General features: G+C 36.7%; 1 protein-coding gene across 2 annotated transcripts in view; it reads right to left on the bottom strand.

Moving 5' to 3' along the window:
* Positions 1–16,343, bottom strand: part of klhl24a (kelch-like family member 24a) — a 36,590-nt gene that overhangs the window by 5,689 nt on the left and 14,558 nt on the right. For both annotated transcript variants that reach the window (XM_055203390.2, XM_055203388.2), the window contains exons 5-7: positions 13,532–13,650; positions 7,683–7,871; positions 3,301–3,489 (exon numbers count right to left, since the gene is read on the bottom strand). In XM_055203390.2, coding sequence (XP_055059365.1) covers positions 3,301–3,489; positions 7,683–7,871; positions 13,532–13,650 — 497 coding nt within the window. The remainder of the gene's footprint in view (positions 1–3,300; positions 3,490–7,682; positions 7,872–13,531; positions 13,651–16,343) is intronic.

The raw sequence follows: 16,343 nt of genomic DNA, 5'->3' as shown, positions 1-16,343 counted from the left end.
TATTGTGAGGATTTATTTCCATATGAGACGCTTTTTGTCGTTGAATACTCTCGTTTATTATTTTGAAATAATAAAACATAGTAGGAAATATATAATGTGGAAGGGTAGACTTGCAAAGTTACTCTGCTTATTTTTATTTATGATATATGTGGAGATAAATAAAGCATTGCAAAACTGCTGATTTGATCCATTCAGATCCTGACCACCAGGCTAGAGATTTTAAACATCCTTAATCCACACTTACTAGTCTGTCAAATAATATCTAAAATATAGGCTATTGTTTTGTGAAAAAAAAATGATGCTTTGTTCTATTGTTTATGCGGAAAAGTGTTCACAGAAAGTGTCAATCACATGAACGTTTTATAAGCAGAATAAGCGGTCAGCAGCGCACTGCAACGGGTGCTTGACGGATTCGCCGCACACATACGCAAACGGAATATTTGTGAAACAGGAGTTAGATAAAAAAAAATGTATTTGATTAATTGATAACAAATTAACGTCATTGACGAAATTCTTAACAATCAATTATCGATCGTCGATTAATTATGCCCATCCCTAGCACTCAGTGTAGCATACGTTACCATACACACTTCATATTAATAATGCATATATTATTATATTTATTTACATATTTAATTAGCAAACCCCCTTCAAATGACCAAAATCAATATTTTACTATGTTCTTCGATCTTGGGCCAGTAATATTGCCACGAGTTTGAGCGAGGGGAGGAGTAGTCAGGAGTGATGATGTTACTGCGCATTGAGGTGGAAATGCTGCAAACTAAGTGCTCTTCCGCCATAAAATATTTTTTTAAATAAACGTTTTATTTTGTGCCACCATACTTACTTGTGTAACTACTCATGTCTTTAAATAGGAAAAACATGGAAGTGTTTGGTGGCTTCTAAATTCATCCCTGTTTGGATCCTAAGGAATGAATGGGGCTAGGCTAAATGCTAACACATTCACAACATGCTGTACAAAGATTAAGTACACGTATTGAAAAAAGATGTGTATGTATTAATTCATCTAAGTTGAGGTAGAACATAGTAAAATATTGAAAAATGGCGGTGTGGTCCTTTAACTCTTTCGCCGCCATTGACGAGATAATTTGTCAATTAATAGAAAACACTTCCCTGCCAATGACGAGAATTTCCAGCTTTCCGCAATACCGCAACTTATACAACGCGGAAGATGCGCCTCATGTGAAAGAGAAATAACTCCGTGTATGTTTTAAAGATCGCTCTGAATCTGATCTCTATCAAAATCTCTTCACAAAAATGGAATTATCTCAGCTTTTTGCTCAAAATTGCGTGTTTTTGAGGAAACCTACCCATATTTGAGAGGTGATAAAAAGAGAACTAATGAAGGTAGGATTTTTTTTTTAAAGCAGAGGGTCTGTTCTTTAATTTGATATATTGTTTGTTTATATATTTAAAGAAGAACATTTTCTGGAAGGCATTAAACTTTTGTGAAAATCATGAAAAATTCTGGCGCTGACTAGCACCTTTTTTTTAAAACGCTGGCAGGGAAAGAGTTAAAGGTTTATTCCACTTTCATAAAAAAATCCTGAGAATTAAATCCCATGTCATCCAAGATGTTTACGTCTTTCTTTGATCAATAAAAAATTTGATATTTTAAGGGAAAATATTTTAGGATTTTTCTCAATATAGTATACTTCAATTAAACCCAACGACTTAAAGGTGCAGTGTGTAAATTTTAGCAGCATCTAGCAGTGAGATTGTGAATTGCAACCAATGGCTCAGTCTACCGTTCACAGAAATTCATAGAGAAGCTCCGGTAGTAGCCAAAGGACCAACATGTTGTTATCTAAGACAAAATACAGTAGTGACAAAATGTCACGTTTAGGGCTACTGTAGAAACATGGTGGCACAAAAATGGCGACTTCCATGTAAGGGGACCCTCAGTGTGTGTAGATAAAACGTCTCATTCTAAAGGTAATAAACACATAACAGTTTATTATGTAAGGTCTTTATACACTACTGATAATATATTTATGGATATTATATTGCATTTCTGTCATTTGATCCTTATAAAAGTTACACACTGCACCTTTAAAAGGCCAGATTGCAGTTTCAAAGGGCTCTAAACGATCCCAACCAAGGCATAAAAGTCCTACAAAACGCCTGTCATTTTTGTCCACAAAAACAAACAAACAAATAAACTAAACAAAATAAAGTTCACCTCAATTTGTGCTAGCCCTGTGATGCGTTTCCGCGACATTACGTATTATGTAATCATGTCAAAAGGACATGCAAAACTACTGCTCCAGTGTGGAGAAAAGGGGCAGTTTAGAGATTGTATGTAAAATGACACTAATCAATGTCTTTGTGTCAGTTTATTGTTTAAAATGGTTTGTAAGTGTGCGTTTTGCATATGGCATGCATGACCTTTCAATGTAATTATGTAATATGTAATAATTATGTAATAATTGGGGCTTGGGGAGTAAAATGATGATCGTTTTGCTAGATAAGACCCCCATGCCTCGGTTGGGATCACCCAAAGCCCCTCGAAGCCGCATTGAAACTGTAAAATGTTGAGATCCACTAAAGTTTTCTATATGGAGAAAAATCCTGAAATGTTTTCCTCAAAAAACTTAATTTTTTTTCAAATGAAGAAAGAAACACAAACTTCTTGGATGACAAGGGGGTGGAAATTACAGGCGGAAATGACAGGAATTCAGGAATTTTTAAATGTGAACCATTCCTTTAAGTCAGTGCTTCTCAATTCTTTTCTGTCATGCCCCCCCTAGGAAGAATTAAACATTTCGCGCCCCCCCAACTCTCCGCCGCGAATGATCTGCAAAACATTGTATCCTCCTTATTAACAGTGAGAAAACACAACACGAAAACACACAAAAAAAGAAATATCGATCAACTTACAACAAAGAACAACTTTATTAACATTGTTTTTTAGTCTGTAACAGAAAAAACTTAAAATGCACCAATTTGCCTGAAATAAAAAATCAATCCTTATTTAAAGTATAATATTTTTTGACCATTTGATACTGAAAAATTAAATTAAATATAATCAATAAATAATAATAAAATACTCAAGCGGCTTATCAGCGTGATTGAGGTGTTATGTCTTTAAGTGACGGTGCAAAAAAATCACTTCCTGATAAAGTATTTTCCCCGGGGTCTCGCGCGCCCCCCCTGGTATTGCTTCGAGCCCCCCCTGGGGGTCCCGCCCCACTATTTGAGAAGCACTGCTTTAAGTACTTAAATTACTTCTACTTTATTTCCAGATATATAGCATTTAGTAAAAAGCTAACCGGTTACCTGTCTGTGAAAGGTGTTGACCACATGCATCCAGTGGTCCTGTGAAGGATCGTAGCAGTAGATTGCTTTGGTCAGGCCTCCACACACATAGATGAGGTTATTGAGAGAGACAGCAGATATGTTAGGCTTGGTAAAGGGGACACATGCCTTCAGCTCCCAGCTATCAGACTCCGGGTCATAACACTGGACCTTATACACACAAATATGAAGAATAAGAGTGATGCTTTTTTTGTTTATCTCTATTTAAAAAGCTTTAATGATGGCCGAGTTTTTGAAGATTACAGGCTGCATGTGTGATAGGGGCTCAAATAAAATACATAAATAAAAACACACACATCCACCGATAAGAGTATAAAGATGTTGCCACACAAGAGGAACAACATTCTGGAAATGTTCTGTGGAAGAGAGCTTCTATGAAAGCTTATCAGCTTATTTCATTTTTAAACCCAAGTCTTCATTTTTTCTGTTCCAGGTGGCAAGAATGCGGTTATCTGAGCAGTGGTAATTCAACCCGTGAGATGTTATCTGAGACAGCAGCAGGGTCCCCAAATACAAAAACTTTAACGCACAGCCCCACCTGTTCACCAGGTCATACCACCTGCATAAACACCACACACATTCACTCCCCATATGTTGGTAACAGCCCTTCTGTTCAAAGAGAGGCCCAAATTGCAGGGCTTTAAACAGGCAGAAATTACAGGTGACTTTACCCTAAACTTAAATAATGCTCATCTTCCTTTTGTCATGCTGCTAGGGTAACAACAACTAAATATATTTAAGTCAAAACATAATGCACACAAAAATTGGGTGAAACTGACGATTATTACTTAGACAGAACTATTAAAGTGCACATATTTCATTGCTAAAAAACAACGTTATTTTGTGTATTTGTTATAATACAATGTGTTTGTGTGGTTTATGGTTAAAAAAAACCCACATTAATTTCCATCTACCGTACATTTTTGTAGCTCCAAACATACTGCTTTCCTCAAACGCTCTGATTTTGTACAAAGCTTATCGATCTGAGAAGCGCTCTGTCCCTGATTGGTCAGCTAATCTGTACATTGTGATTGGCCTGAATATCTCTGATGTCAGCCGGAAATGTGACGCTCCATGTTTGAAAGATTTGCTCACAATGCAATGCTAAAAGGAGTTAATTTACAGAGCGGGAAGAATTATGATAATGTCGATCTTGTCTACATCACCAATCCCAGGAAGTATACTGTCGCCTACAATCCGTGTGTTTGTTGTAGGCCAAGATAAAAGATTTACGTTGGAGACGATAACTCGCGTCTTCGTTTACTTTGGGGTTTGTACCTTTTGCATATCGTTAATATGTACTTATACACACACACACCAAAGAAAATGTAAAATCGTGAATTGGACGATAGTTGCTCTTTAACACATATTCATATTTAAGAAGAGTGACATACAGTATTATACAAAAGTCTTAGGCCAGGTCAATGTTTTAATGCGTATTCAAATTTAATTTTCTTTCTTTTTAATAAGATGCAAAACAGAAAAACTGAAAATATGAAGAGTTTATTTCCAAAATGCAATAAATCTATTTTGACAAATTTCGGTAAAAATGTGTTTTCTATACCAAGAAAGTGACAAGATGAAAACCACTATTTTCTGTTACAAACTTTCACATAGCATCTTTAGGTTATAAAAACATAAAAACCAAATCCATAACTTGATTTTCAAAGATTTATTATAAAAACTGATTATTTTTTCCACAAAATGCAATAAATCCATGACAAGATTTTTTTTCAAGCTGCTATAAATCTGTTGAATCAATATATAAATGTGCATTCATCTTTGCCATGTTATATTCATTTAGTTGACTAGTGGTATACACCGATTAAAAAATAAACATTAATGGCATTAATCAAAACACTTACTTTGTCATATTAATAACACTGTCATTGCTGCGGTTATACTTGGGACGTCATCGCTTAACATTTTTCACAGCGATCAGCTGTAAAATGTTTTGGTCCTGCTCGATTTCCGTTGACTTTGAGTAAAATTCTGGAACGTTTTTCATAAGATACAAACCCCAAAGTAAATGATGACAGGAGTTATCGTTTCCAACGTAAATCTCTTTTCTTGGACAGAAAAAAGCACACAGATTGTAGGCAACAGTTTACTTCCTGGGCCGGTTGACGTGGACACGGCCTGTAAGTTAACTTCTGTCAGTATTGCATTGTGAGCGAATCTTTCAAACATGGTAAGGAGCGTCACAATTCTGGCTGACATCAGAGGTATTCAGGCCAATCACAACGTACAGATTAGCTGGCCAATCAGGGACACAGAGCTTTTCAAATCTGTGCTTTTCAAGTAAGAGAGTAAAATCTGGAGCTTCAAAAATTTACCGTATGTGGAAAATGTGTTTTTTTAACCATAAACCACACAAAAACATTGTATTACACTTAATACACAAAATAATGTTGTTTTTAGCAATGAAATAGGTGCCCTTTAAGAGAGACTACAGGTTCCGGCTATTGCTCAAGTTTAAAGCCCTAAGTGTAGTCTGTATCCTCGAATGACAAGCCTTTAAGCATAGTTTTATTGACTTGTACATGTACACACGTTCAACGCATGTGCATTGCAACAAAATGTACGCGCATGCACGGCCTATGCGTACAAAGTACAAGCGGTTAAAAAATTCCGGTGGTGCACGTAAAGTACACGGGTGATTCTCACGAAACCATTGAAACACCACGGCACTAATGATTTTAGCTTTAAAATGTGTAATATAGTAACATTAAAAAGCATCAGAATTAACACAATACTGTGTTCTACCTTGCACAATGTGTGATTTCAACATAAGAATTTATAATTGGAAATTTTATCTCATTTTCTGCTGAAATTCTCATTACCGCAATGCGTCCGGCTGTGTTTGAACATGCATTATGTTGTAATTTAATCAAATGAACACAAAAATATTAAGAAAAAAAATAAATGGATGTTTTGCTAGACTACTTTAGATGACAGAAAAAATATTTACTGAATATTCATGTATAATAATAATGAAGAAAAATTTGGAAAATGATGTGTCCATGCCTGATGTTCTCATCCTCCGCAACACTTTTTGAGAACAGTTTAAGCACACATACAACATTTTAATAAAGTTTGATTTTGAGTGACCAAGCACATGGACCAGTTACTTCAAGATGGCTACCAGGTAAGATCATTTTTTTACAGTTAATTTGAAATATTGTCTTGTCAGAATGCTTACACGACATTTTGATTATCATTACCGCAACAGATGCTTATTAAATGTTAATTTAATTAATAGAAGCATAATACTTTGATTTTAAATGCATGTGCAAAATCTCCAAATTATTTTCTTTTAGGTTTGTCATGTCATTTTGAAAATATGTCAGTGTTGATGTTTTCTGACTGTTGCGGTAATGAGATTTTTTAGGACTAATTTTTTAAATTATGTTATAAAAAGTGTTAAATGATAAGTAAAAGTTTTTAAATTAATGTTCCCATATACTCCAGACTTTGTTTTTCAATGTCTGGTGGGAAAAAAAGTAAATTTAAGCAATTTTTACATTTTCATGCTTGACATTTTTAAAACCAAGTTTTCGTGAGAATCAGCCACACAGACCCTCACGTATGCGTAGAAACAGGACTATACTTCTAGTTTAGGGGTAACTCACACTAAAAACTTCCCAGTTTAGCTTATTTTTTCTGTTTTATAATATTACATACACATTTTATTCATTTTCTGGTTGTGTTACAATAAAGTGACTGAGAAATAACTATATAGGTCATCATACCATTGAATAACCAAAACATCTAATTATGGCCTCGGACCTTTGCACAATATTGTATTTATAACCAATCTTTTATTTGACATCTTCAAATTCTCACATTCTTTATGAAATACACATGTATTATGCCTTTGATGTTTGATCTTTTATGACAACATCATTTTGCTGGCTACAGTGTTTTCTCTTGTAGTGTTCATATGATCTCTAACAATAGCGTAGGCATGCATCTAAAAATGGTTTGGAACAGAGCCTACATGAAAAGTTGGTACAATCTCTCCTGCTGTTCACTTCATTAAATTACCTTGTCAAACTGAAAAAAGATGACAAATGAGTGGGTACTAAAAAACAAGTTTTTATTTGAAACAGGCATTGTTTTAACCCCCCTTAAGAATCAAATGTCAAGAAGTATTGGTTGTTCTGTAAACACAAACTAACATTTGCCAAAAGCTTAGAAGAGGCATTGTTCCCAGTGATTGTGTTCGAAACAAACACTAAAGCTAAGTGGTGCTTTGCTTTGTTTATTTTGCAGTGGAACATAAAATCATAAATTATTTAATCTATTCATGCAGTATGTAGCTTTTTCTCTTTTTTTCCTACCTTGTTGGAGCAGCTGTTTTCATTAGGCTGTCCTCCAATCACGAAGAGTTTTCCTGCACAACTGGTGACCGCCGGGGAGCAGACGGCTTCTTTCATAGGCGTCACCTCAGTCCAGCGATTGGAGAAGGAGTCATACACCTCCACGTTACTGAGACTGCACTGTCCATCATAACCTCCAACGGCATATACCTGCAAAACACACATACACATAGACTTAACACATTGGACTTTCCATTGCATAGTACGGCTCGGTACGGCTCACTTTTGGGGGTTTCTACTGCGTACAGTACCTACTACCATGTACTTTTTAGGTTGAGGTTTCAAGTGAGCCGTACGGATACTAAATGTAACATTTGAACACTGCAGATCAGTGATTGGTCAAAGAGAATTGTCCCTAGCGGGGTCATTGCTAAATGCAAGTTAAGCTTATCCTCGTGCGCCGTTGCGCAAACCAAGTGATGTCGTCATCTGCTCTTTTTTGTTCGAGTTCCCAAAATCCCTTTTTAGTGGTGACAATGATCCACATGCTGAGAATCATAACCATTGTTCCTAATTTTGGTTGTCCTAAAACAAATAAGTAACTGTCCTCTCAGTAAATGATGAAAGATGGATGTAACTCACTCTCATTGGTTGTCGCTCCTGAAAGGCGCTGGTCATTTGCAGAAAGTTATGCCCCATTCAGACTACCAGCTACTAGCAGTAGCAAAGCAACATGATCTCATTCATTCAAACAGAAGCTTGGCGACTTCCAACGACGCGAACACCAATGACTACTGGTGACCGTATGGGGAGTGTTCAGCGGCATGACAAAATTAAGAAAAGTTTAAAGTTATGCAAATGATGAGCGACTTTTGGAAGCAACAACCAATGAGAGCAAAGCAGTGGAGTTCACATCATCCATCTCTCGTCAGTCACCGGAGTAAGCGGTACTCACTTGTTTATGACATCCAGAATCAGAAATGCTCCCTAACCATAATTTTTGGATCTGTGCGCCTAAATTTTTGCTGGTGCTCCTAACTCTTTAAAGTTGGGAGCACCAGTGCTACCACATAAAAAAGTTCATTTTGAGCCCTGAATTATTGCGGACGTATCGCCTACGATATGTATGCGATATGGCCCAGCTTGTCAGGGAACTACGGCTTTGTGTAGTAAATGCTGCCCCATCTGAAAGCAGGTGATGCTGATTTACTATTAATCAAGGAACCGGCTTTACTGATGAGATGTGCATGACTATCGCATGTGATTTATCATGCAGCCCTAGGGTGCTTGGAGCTTTAGTCAGTCAGTCCAGAATAGGGATGCAGCGATTAACCGGTTTCACTATTAACCGCGCTTTAAAATGTCACGGTTAAGTAAAATCAATCCACGAAAAATCAAAATGTTTAATCGTTGCATCCCTACTCCAGAAAAACGCGATTATGCGAACGCATGATTCAATGCATAATCAGCCAAAGCCGCATTTTTTCAAATACGCCACACTTTCGCCGCATAAATGACAGATTTCCGAGCCCAAAATATGCGGGTTTGCATGATTTCTAATCCCCGGATTTTCGTAGCAAAAAGTCAATTGTATCTTAGCACAAAGTCGAAAAATGTTGCATTTACTTAACACAAGCGCAGCCATGTTTCATCTCATAAAATTGCATAAATATCCCGCATATTTCATCACATTTTTTAAAGAAAACGTGCCGCAAGATCAAGGATTTTTGCTCGCAACAATCACAAAAAAAAATTTCTGGAAGGACTGTTTAGTGTTTTATATCAGATTTAGAGCGATGATTAGGGCTGTCACAATGATTAAATAATCGTCTCATCGCGATTGTTTGACCTCATCGCGATTGTTTGACCTCATCGCGATGATTTCAGATCACCGCAATGATTGCATATCTCTCTAAAATACACAAGGGGGAGCTGCAGTGCCTGTACAAATGAGACATTATCGGATTACTTTTAAATATGTGTTACGTGTATTAATATTTACTGCCAGGTAAACCTCGCAAAAGATTTATTTGAAATAATTACAACTATGTGTGAAAATTATTTCATAAACAAGCAAAACAAATTATGAAAATTAAATGTCAAAGCAATAAAACAGACAATTAATCATCATAATCGTCAAAGCACTAAAACAGCCAATTAATCGTCATAATCAGCACAATTTATTAGACAATTAACCGTCAGCCAAATTTCATAACCGTGACAGCCCTAGCGATGATCAAAACATACACAGACTTTGAACTGTTTGCCCTTAGGGGGGAATATAGTGGATAATAGCGGAAATACGGATTTCCAGAAAAAACTCGTCATTGGCAGGGAAGTGTTTTTCTCTCGTCAATGGCGGGGAAAGAGTTAAAGTAGAGCTACGTAAAACCGCAAAAACGCACACACAAACCACAAATTAAACTTAATCATAAAAAGCACATATTGAAAACACACTGTATGGCACAGTACCAATCCATTAACCTCCTAAAACCCAAGCTTTGGTTTGTCTTCTATCAAATTTCTTCCAGCTATTTTGGGGTTAGGAAGAACCAATAAATATAATAACCAAATATTTTTCTTTGAACATGAAGCATTGTAACTGTCCACGTTTGTGTAAAACAGGTTCCAGTTACACAAAATTAAGTATTATGGTGCAAACAACAAATACATACGTGGACATCCAGGTCTTACATGTCCAGCACATATAAACCACGATTATAAGTCTCATTGTACTGTTAACCCTTGATTAATAATTAATCGAATAAATAATTTAATCTGCATGCTTTATGTGTTTATGTTTAATCATTTGGCAGATGCCTTTATCTAAAATGACTTCCAGTGCATTACATGCTGTTCATTTTATTATTATGCCTGTTTCCTAGGAATCAAACCCATAACCTTTGCTCTCCAATGTAGTGATCTATCAATTGAGTTATGGTACTGTAACACAATAGGTGACAGTTCTTCTCTGCAATAAATTTACAGTTGTCTATCACATTTCCCTGCTGTTAAAACAGATTGTGCAGAGGCCTTTGTGGCTATGCATGGACACACACACCTGTATCCTCAAAACTGTCACTATGGAGGAAGTGTGCAGAGGTCATAATAACAATATAGGAACACTGAGCCACATTAAAAGCTGTTTAACAGGAAACCCGTACAGCAAAATACAGAAGCATGAACCCTTACAAAAAAAAACATAACTGGTGTGCATTTTGAGACAAAATAATGGCACTGATTTTTTTTTAAGATATGTCAGTGCAAGCTGTTTTTAGTTAGGAAAGCACAAACAAGGATTTTAGTCTTGGACCAGACCTGTCCTATCCTCCATCAAATCTCCTCAGCCATGATCGATCGCTGATCCGTTAAAACCTAAACACATCCAGTTTGCATAAAAGGAACAGTTAACCAAAAATGAAAATACTGTCATCACGTACTTCATGCCGTTTTAAACCCATTTGACCCTTTAATCAGTACACAAAAGATGATGTTTACTGTATGGCTTTGATGTCAAAGAAGATAAGCAAAGTCAAGATTCTTTACATTTTCAAACTCGTTGGAACAACTTGAGTTCGGATAAATGATGACAGAATTTGGCATTTTGAAGTAAACCACAACTTTGAAATAGAAACTGTCTTTCTAAAGAACTGCGAACATCCTGAAAGTCAAGCAACTGGTGTAAACATTCAAAGGGGAAGGACACAGAGCCTCACACAAACACAGAGGAAAAAAATGAAGTGTATTTCCCGAGAACCGGGTCTCTAAGGATGTCCGTGTGTGTGTGTGTGCAAATGACACACAATTCCTTCGAGCAATTACAAGTTTGGGATGTACATACATGTGCATAGTTGCAGAATCATAACCTTTCTCTTCTACATTAAGTTCAAATAACAAACTAGGTCGAAGCAAACCATTCAAAATGACAGCAACCTGATAACTGCTGTAGAAATCTGATCATATCATCAGTCTGAAAGCCAAGAGATTGCATCTGCAACATGGAATCTCCTCAGTTTCCGTGCCAATGGCAGGGGGAAGATGTGCGTAATGGCTTCAAATATGGGGAAAAGTGTTGCATGTTTATTCATTAGCTGCAATGCACAAATGAGAAACATGCATGCGGAACAGTACTTGTAGTATACAATGCCATGTTTAAAACATGAGAAAGATTAGTAAACAAGCATTGTCGAGGTATAAAGAAAAAAAAGATGACTGGGGTCAGTCGAAGCCCAGTGGTCAGAGAGTCAGGCTTGTAACCCGATAGTTGCCGGTTCGAGTCTCACAACCGTCAGGTTGCGACTGTGGTGCCCTTGAGCAAGGCACCGTAGCCCTAATTGCTTACTGGGCGCTGGGATAGCTGCCCACTGCACTGAAAAAAAAAACTTCTGGACATCAGTCGCACATAATTAAATTAGGTTTATTTAAAATAAAATTAACATTAATTAATTTCATTTTAAGAAAACTTGATTCAATCATGTTGAACTGGTGTAGGCTACATAATGAAATTACGTAGATCCAACAATTTTTTAAAGAAAACTTAATTCAATCACGTGCAACCGGAGATTTTTTTTTCAGTGTGCTTCCGGTCTGTTCATGACTTGCAGTGCACGTGTTCACTACTCACTGGGATGGGTTAAATGCAGAGGTCACATTTCGAGTATGCGTTGCATACTTGAAAAGCATGTCAGCTTCATTTCATTACATTACATTCAGATGAGAATACTACATTCTTATTGGTCAAAACATTTCTTTACAACTTTATCTTCAATCTAAATCAATGTGGTATGCAATTCTTTACATACAGCATGTTTCTTTAAAGAAGATGCTGGCAGGTAAAACCAGGGAGTTTTGTATTTGTGATGCAAAATATCATCCAAAAAGTGCCAGGGTTCCCACACCTTAGTTAACTTTAAATTCAAGGACCTTTCAAAGACTTTCCAGGTCCAATACCCTCAAATTCAAGGACTAAATGTGGGGACACATTTCGAGTGAGAGCAAGGTTACATCGTGTTACCTTTTAAGATACATTGTTACAGTTCCCTTTCGAGGGAACTCGCACTGCGCCACTGCGGTGACACTTTGGGGACGCCTCCAGGGGTAAGTGCGTCTGAATACGTATATCAAATTCAACCAATGGTGAGGCTTAACGACAAAGACAGGGTAACGCGGGTGCCAGGAAGTATATCGCTATCTGAAGTATTGCCAAAGACGGCGTTACAGGGACACAGGAAGTATGGCAAGGGAGACGCAGCGTCTCGTTCCCTTCTAAGGAAACAAAAGTTACATACGTAAACAGAGACGTTTTGTGTGTCAAACACAACTATGCAAAAAAGCATTTTGGTGCTTACAGAAGATATAAGCATTTAAAGCACACAGTTTAGCACGCGTGCTTAAAAAGTCTAGAATTTTTATGATATTATCCTACACAGGGAATAATATTTTTTCCAGAAAACTTCTTGCATAAAATAAATTCAAGCACTTTCAATGACCTGTATCTATGTATGCATATTTTCAAAAACTTCCCATGGCCTTGAATTCCCCCCCCCAGATTCACAAACTTTTAAGGATTTCAAAGACTTGTGAACCCTGAAGTGCTTTTTATTCCTCCTTTTTTACTGTGATAAAACTGATGTTACCAAGAAAAAGATGATATTTATGATAATGATAATGTTGCTGCTTATATTTATGAACAAAGAGCATATCCTCCCTGTTCACCCCCTCTCCACTTTTTCTGCGGTGGAACGGTGACTATTATTATCCAGGATATCAGGATCATCTGACACATTAACTCATTTATGTCTCTTACACCGTCAGCACACTCTTTTTAAAGGATCACACCTCTTGAAATAAAATAAAAAAAACTCTCTCACCTTTCCCAGAAGCACTGTCATCTTGTGTCTCCATCTGCCTTTGTTGAGAGACGCCACTTTGATCCATAGATTGAGCTGAGAGTTGTACATCCATACGTAAGTAGTATTGATGCGTCCACCTGTAAACAAAAAGCCAGCAATATAAACGACAAACAATTATGGTACAGTTGAAGTCAGGTTTAATTGCTTTTGGTCAGAAATGGGTTGTTCAGTTATGATTTTAGCATGCAATTTTTGTGATATAAACTTTATTCTTGCATGACTGAAATAGCTGCCTGGAGGCATCATTGTAAACATCACTATGTAATAGATAATATTGTTTAGACTTATATAGTAATTATATTTTATGTGTATGATGAAAACACCCTGACATTCTTTCTATATCGTTACACTGTCTGCTCATACACTGTTTTCATCCAGGATTCACACTTTATTTGCTTACCTGCACACATATCTTACATTCCAACAAATATACTAAATGCACAATTGTTTTGCTCATATACAATAAGCATCTGCACTTTAAAGACATACTTACACATCAAGCACTAATATATATTTATAAATATACTATATTGTAAATACTATATAAGGAGTTCAAAAGCAAAACCCTCTTAGTGTGCCTTACATATTTTATTGTAAATTAGCATTTTTATCAGACTCTTATGTTTAGTAATTTCACTTTAATGGCAATGCAAAAGTTGTTGGTCAGTAATTGAAAATGTCGCTTTAGTAATTTCATAGGTATTTAACAATTTGTCTTTCGCTGCAAAACCCTCTAAGTGCATGCAAGCTTTTCTGCAAAAACTTTTGTTTTTAAATAATCAAGGACTCTGCTGCCGTAACATGGCTGCAGCAGCGTAGTGATATTACGTAGCGCCGGTTGTGCGTATTAGCACACATGTCAATTTGGGGAAGTTGTCTCAATTACTTTGGGGCAAATCGTCACAAAGCCTACTCCTATTTCTAGTTCTGGTTTGAATTTTAAAATGAAAATAGTCACAATTAAAGGGACACTAGAGTTGATTTTTTACCATTTTTGAATTCATTCCGATTGATCTTTGGGTCTGGCGCTAACACTTTTAGCATAGCTTAGCACAATCCACTTAATCTGATTAGACCATTAGCATTGTGTTCAAAAATGAACAAAGAGTTTTGATATTTTTCCTATTAAAACTTGACTCTTCTGTAGTTACATCGTGTACTAAGACAGACGAAAAATAAAAAGTTGCGATTTTCTAGGCAGATATGGCTTGGAACTATACTCTCATCCCGGCTAAATAATCAAGGACTCTGCTGCCGTATTATGGCTTCAGATTCAATGGATTATGCTAAGCTATGCTAAAAGTGGTACTGCCAGACCCGGAGATCGGCTGAATGGATTCCAAAATGGTAAAATCAAATGTTAGACAGTGACAACTTATCCCGCTCTCCCCTACTCTCAAAGAACCCAAGTTTAAATGTGATCCACCGTCATTTCCCAGTCCCATCCCATTTCTCACCAGTCACTCTTTACTGTCCTTTCTGAATAAAAGGCTCAAAAATTTGGTCAATAACCTAATAAATTCTGTAAACATTATTTAATCGACTCCTACATGTGCTATTTCTTCTTGCAGACAGATGAATTTGAAACTTGACAAACTTAGCAAAGCCAAACAGGTTATTTGTTTTTAACACCAAGTCTTTAATTAAACAAACCACAGTGCATTAGGAGCCACAGCTGTGTCTCCCTCTGATCCAAACCTATATTATTTGTTGTGGGTTATGTTTAGCTAGACTTCCTGAGAGCAGGTCTATTCTCTCCTACTTCATCAACTCAACAGCAGCTCTGAGACAAGCCGCGACAGTCTTTCACTCCCACACAAACGTGACCAAAAATCTACTTTGAAACGCAGATAATAAAGGTGTCACAATTCCTCAAACAACACAAGACACTTCCTCCATCATCGAGTGTCATGCTGCATAACGTGACACAAAAACCCTATCTACCGTTGGGATCCGACCACTAAAGGAAGTTCAGAAAGTAAAAAAGCAAAAGGTAGAATAGTAAAAAGAAGAAGAACGTTTATGAGGAAGAGCTGAGCAACGGCTATGTAAAACCAAACCTGTCAAATCACAGTCTCAAAGGGGACGTGCTTGTGTTGTCCACTAATCTTAAGTAAACACAATAAATCCTGACTTCAGGGCTTTTAAAAGCCAGACTTACTGGTCTGTTATAAATATCCCCAGACAAAGATAGTCAGGTCTCTGTGACATTCATTCAGACTGAGGACCAGACAAACAAGCATTTAAAGACAAAGTCTGTCGCCAGCCGACATTTACATGTCATCACTGAACCGGTTAAAACAAAGAAATTCAGGAAAACACGAAAAGCCTACACACCGACAAATGAGATTTAGAATAGATAGATAGATAGATAGATAGATAGATAGACAACAGACAGACAGAGATAGATAGATAGATAGATAGATAGATAGATAGATAGATAGATAGATAGATAGATAGATAGATAGATAGATAGATAGATAGATAGATAGATAGATAGATAGATAGATAGATAGATAGATACTCTCTGTCAAGTTTATGTCAAGGCAGATGGGTTGATTTATGGTTACTCTTAGTTGTTAACAGCACTCTGCTGGCTTTCATCTCTTTGGCTGAATTGAATTCAGTACTTCAGAGGAGGAAACGCTGAACAATTACATCTTTCATTACATTTCAACACTGGAATAAACCACTTCAACGCAGTCTGGTGACAACACCAGTGATTAACAATAAACTGTGCAATGCTGACGTTTAAAATATGCTCAAATGT

Source organism: Misgurnus anguillicaudatus, chromosome 2 (genome assembly GCF_027580225.2).
Source record: "Misgurnus anguillicaudatus chromosome 2, ASM2758022v2, whole genome shotgun sequence".
In the NCBI taxonomy this organism is placed as follows: Eukaryota; Metazoa; Chordata; class Actinopteri; order Cypriniformes; family Cobitidae; genus Misgurnus; species Misgurnus anguillicaudatus.
Note: the sequence above shows the minus strand (reverse complement) of the source record. Positions and strands in the feature narration are given on the sequence as shown.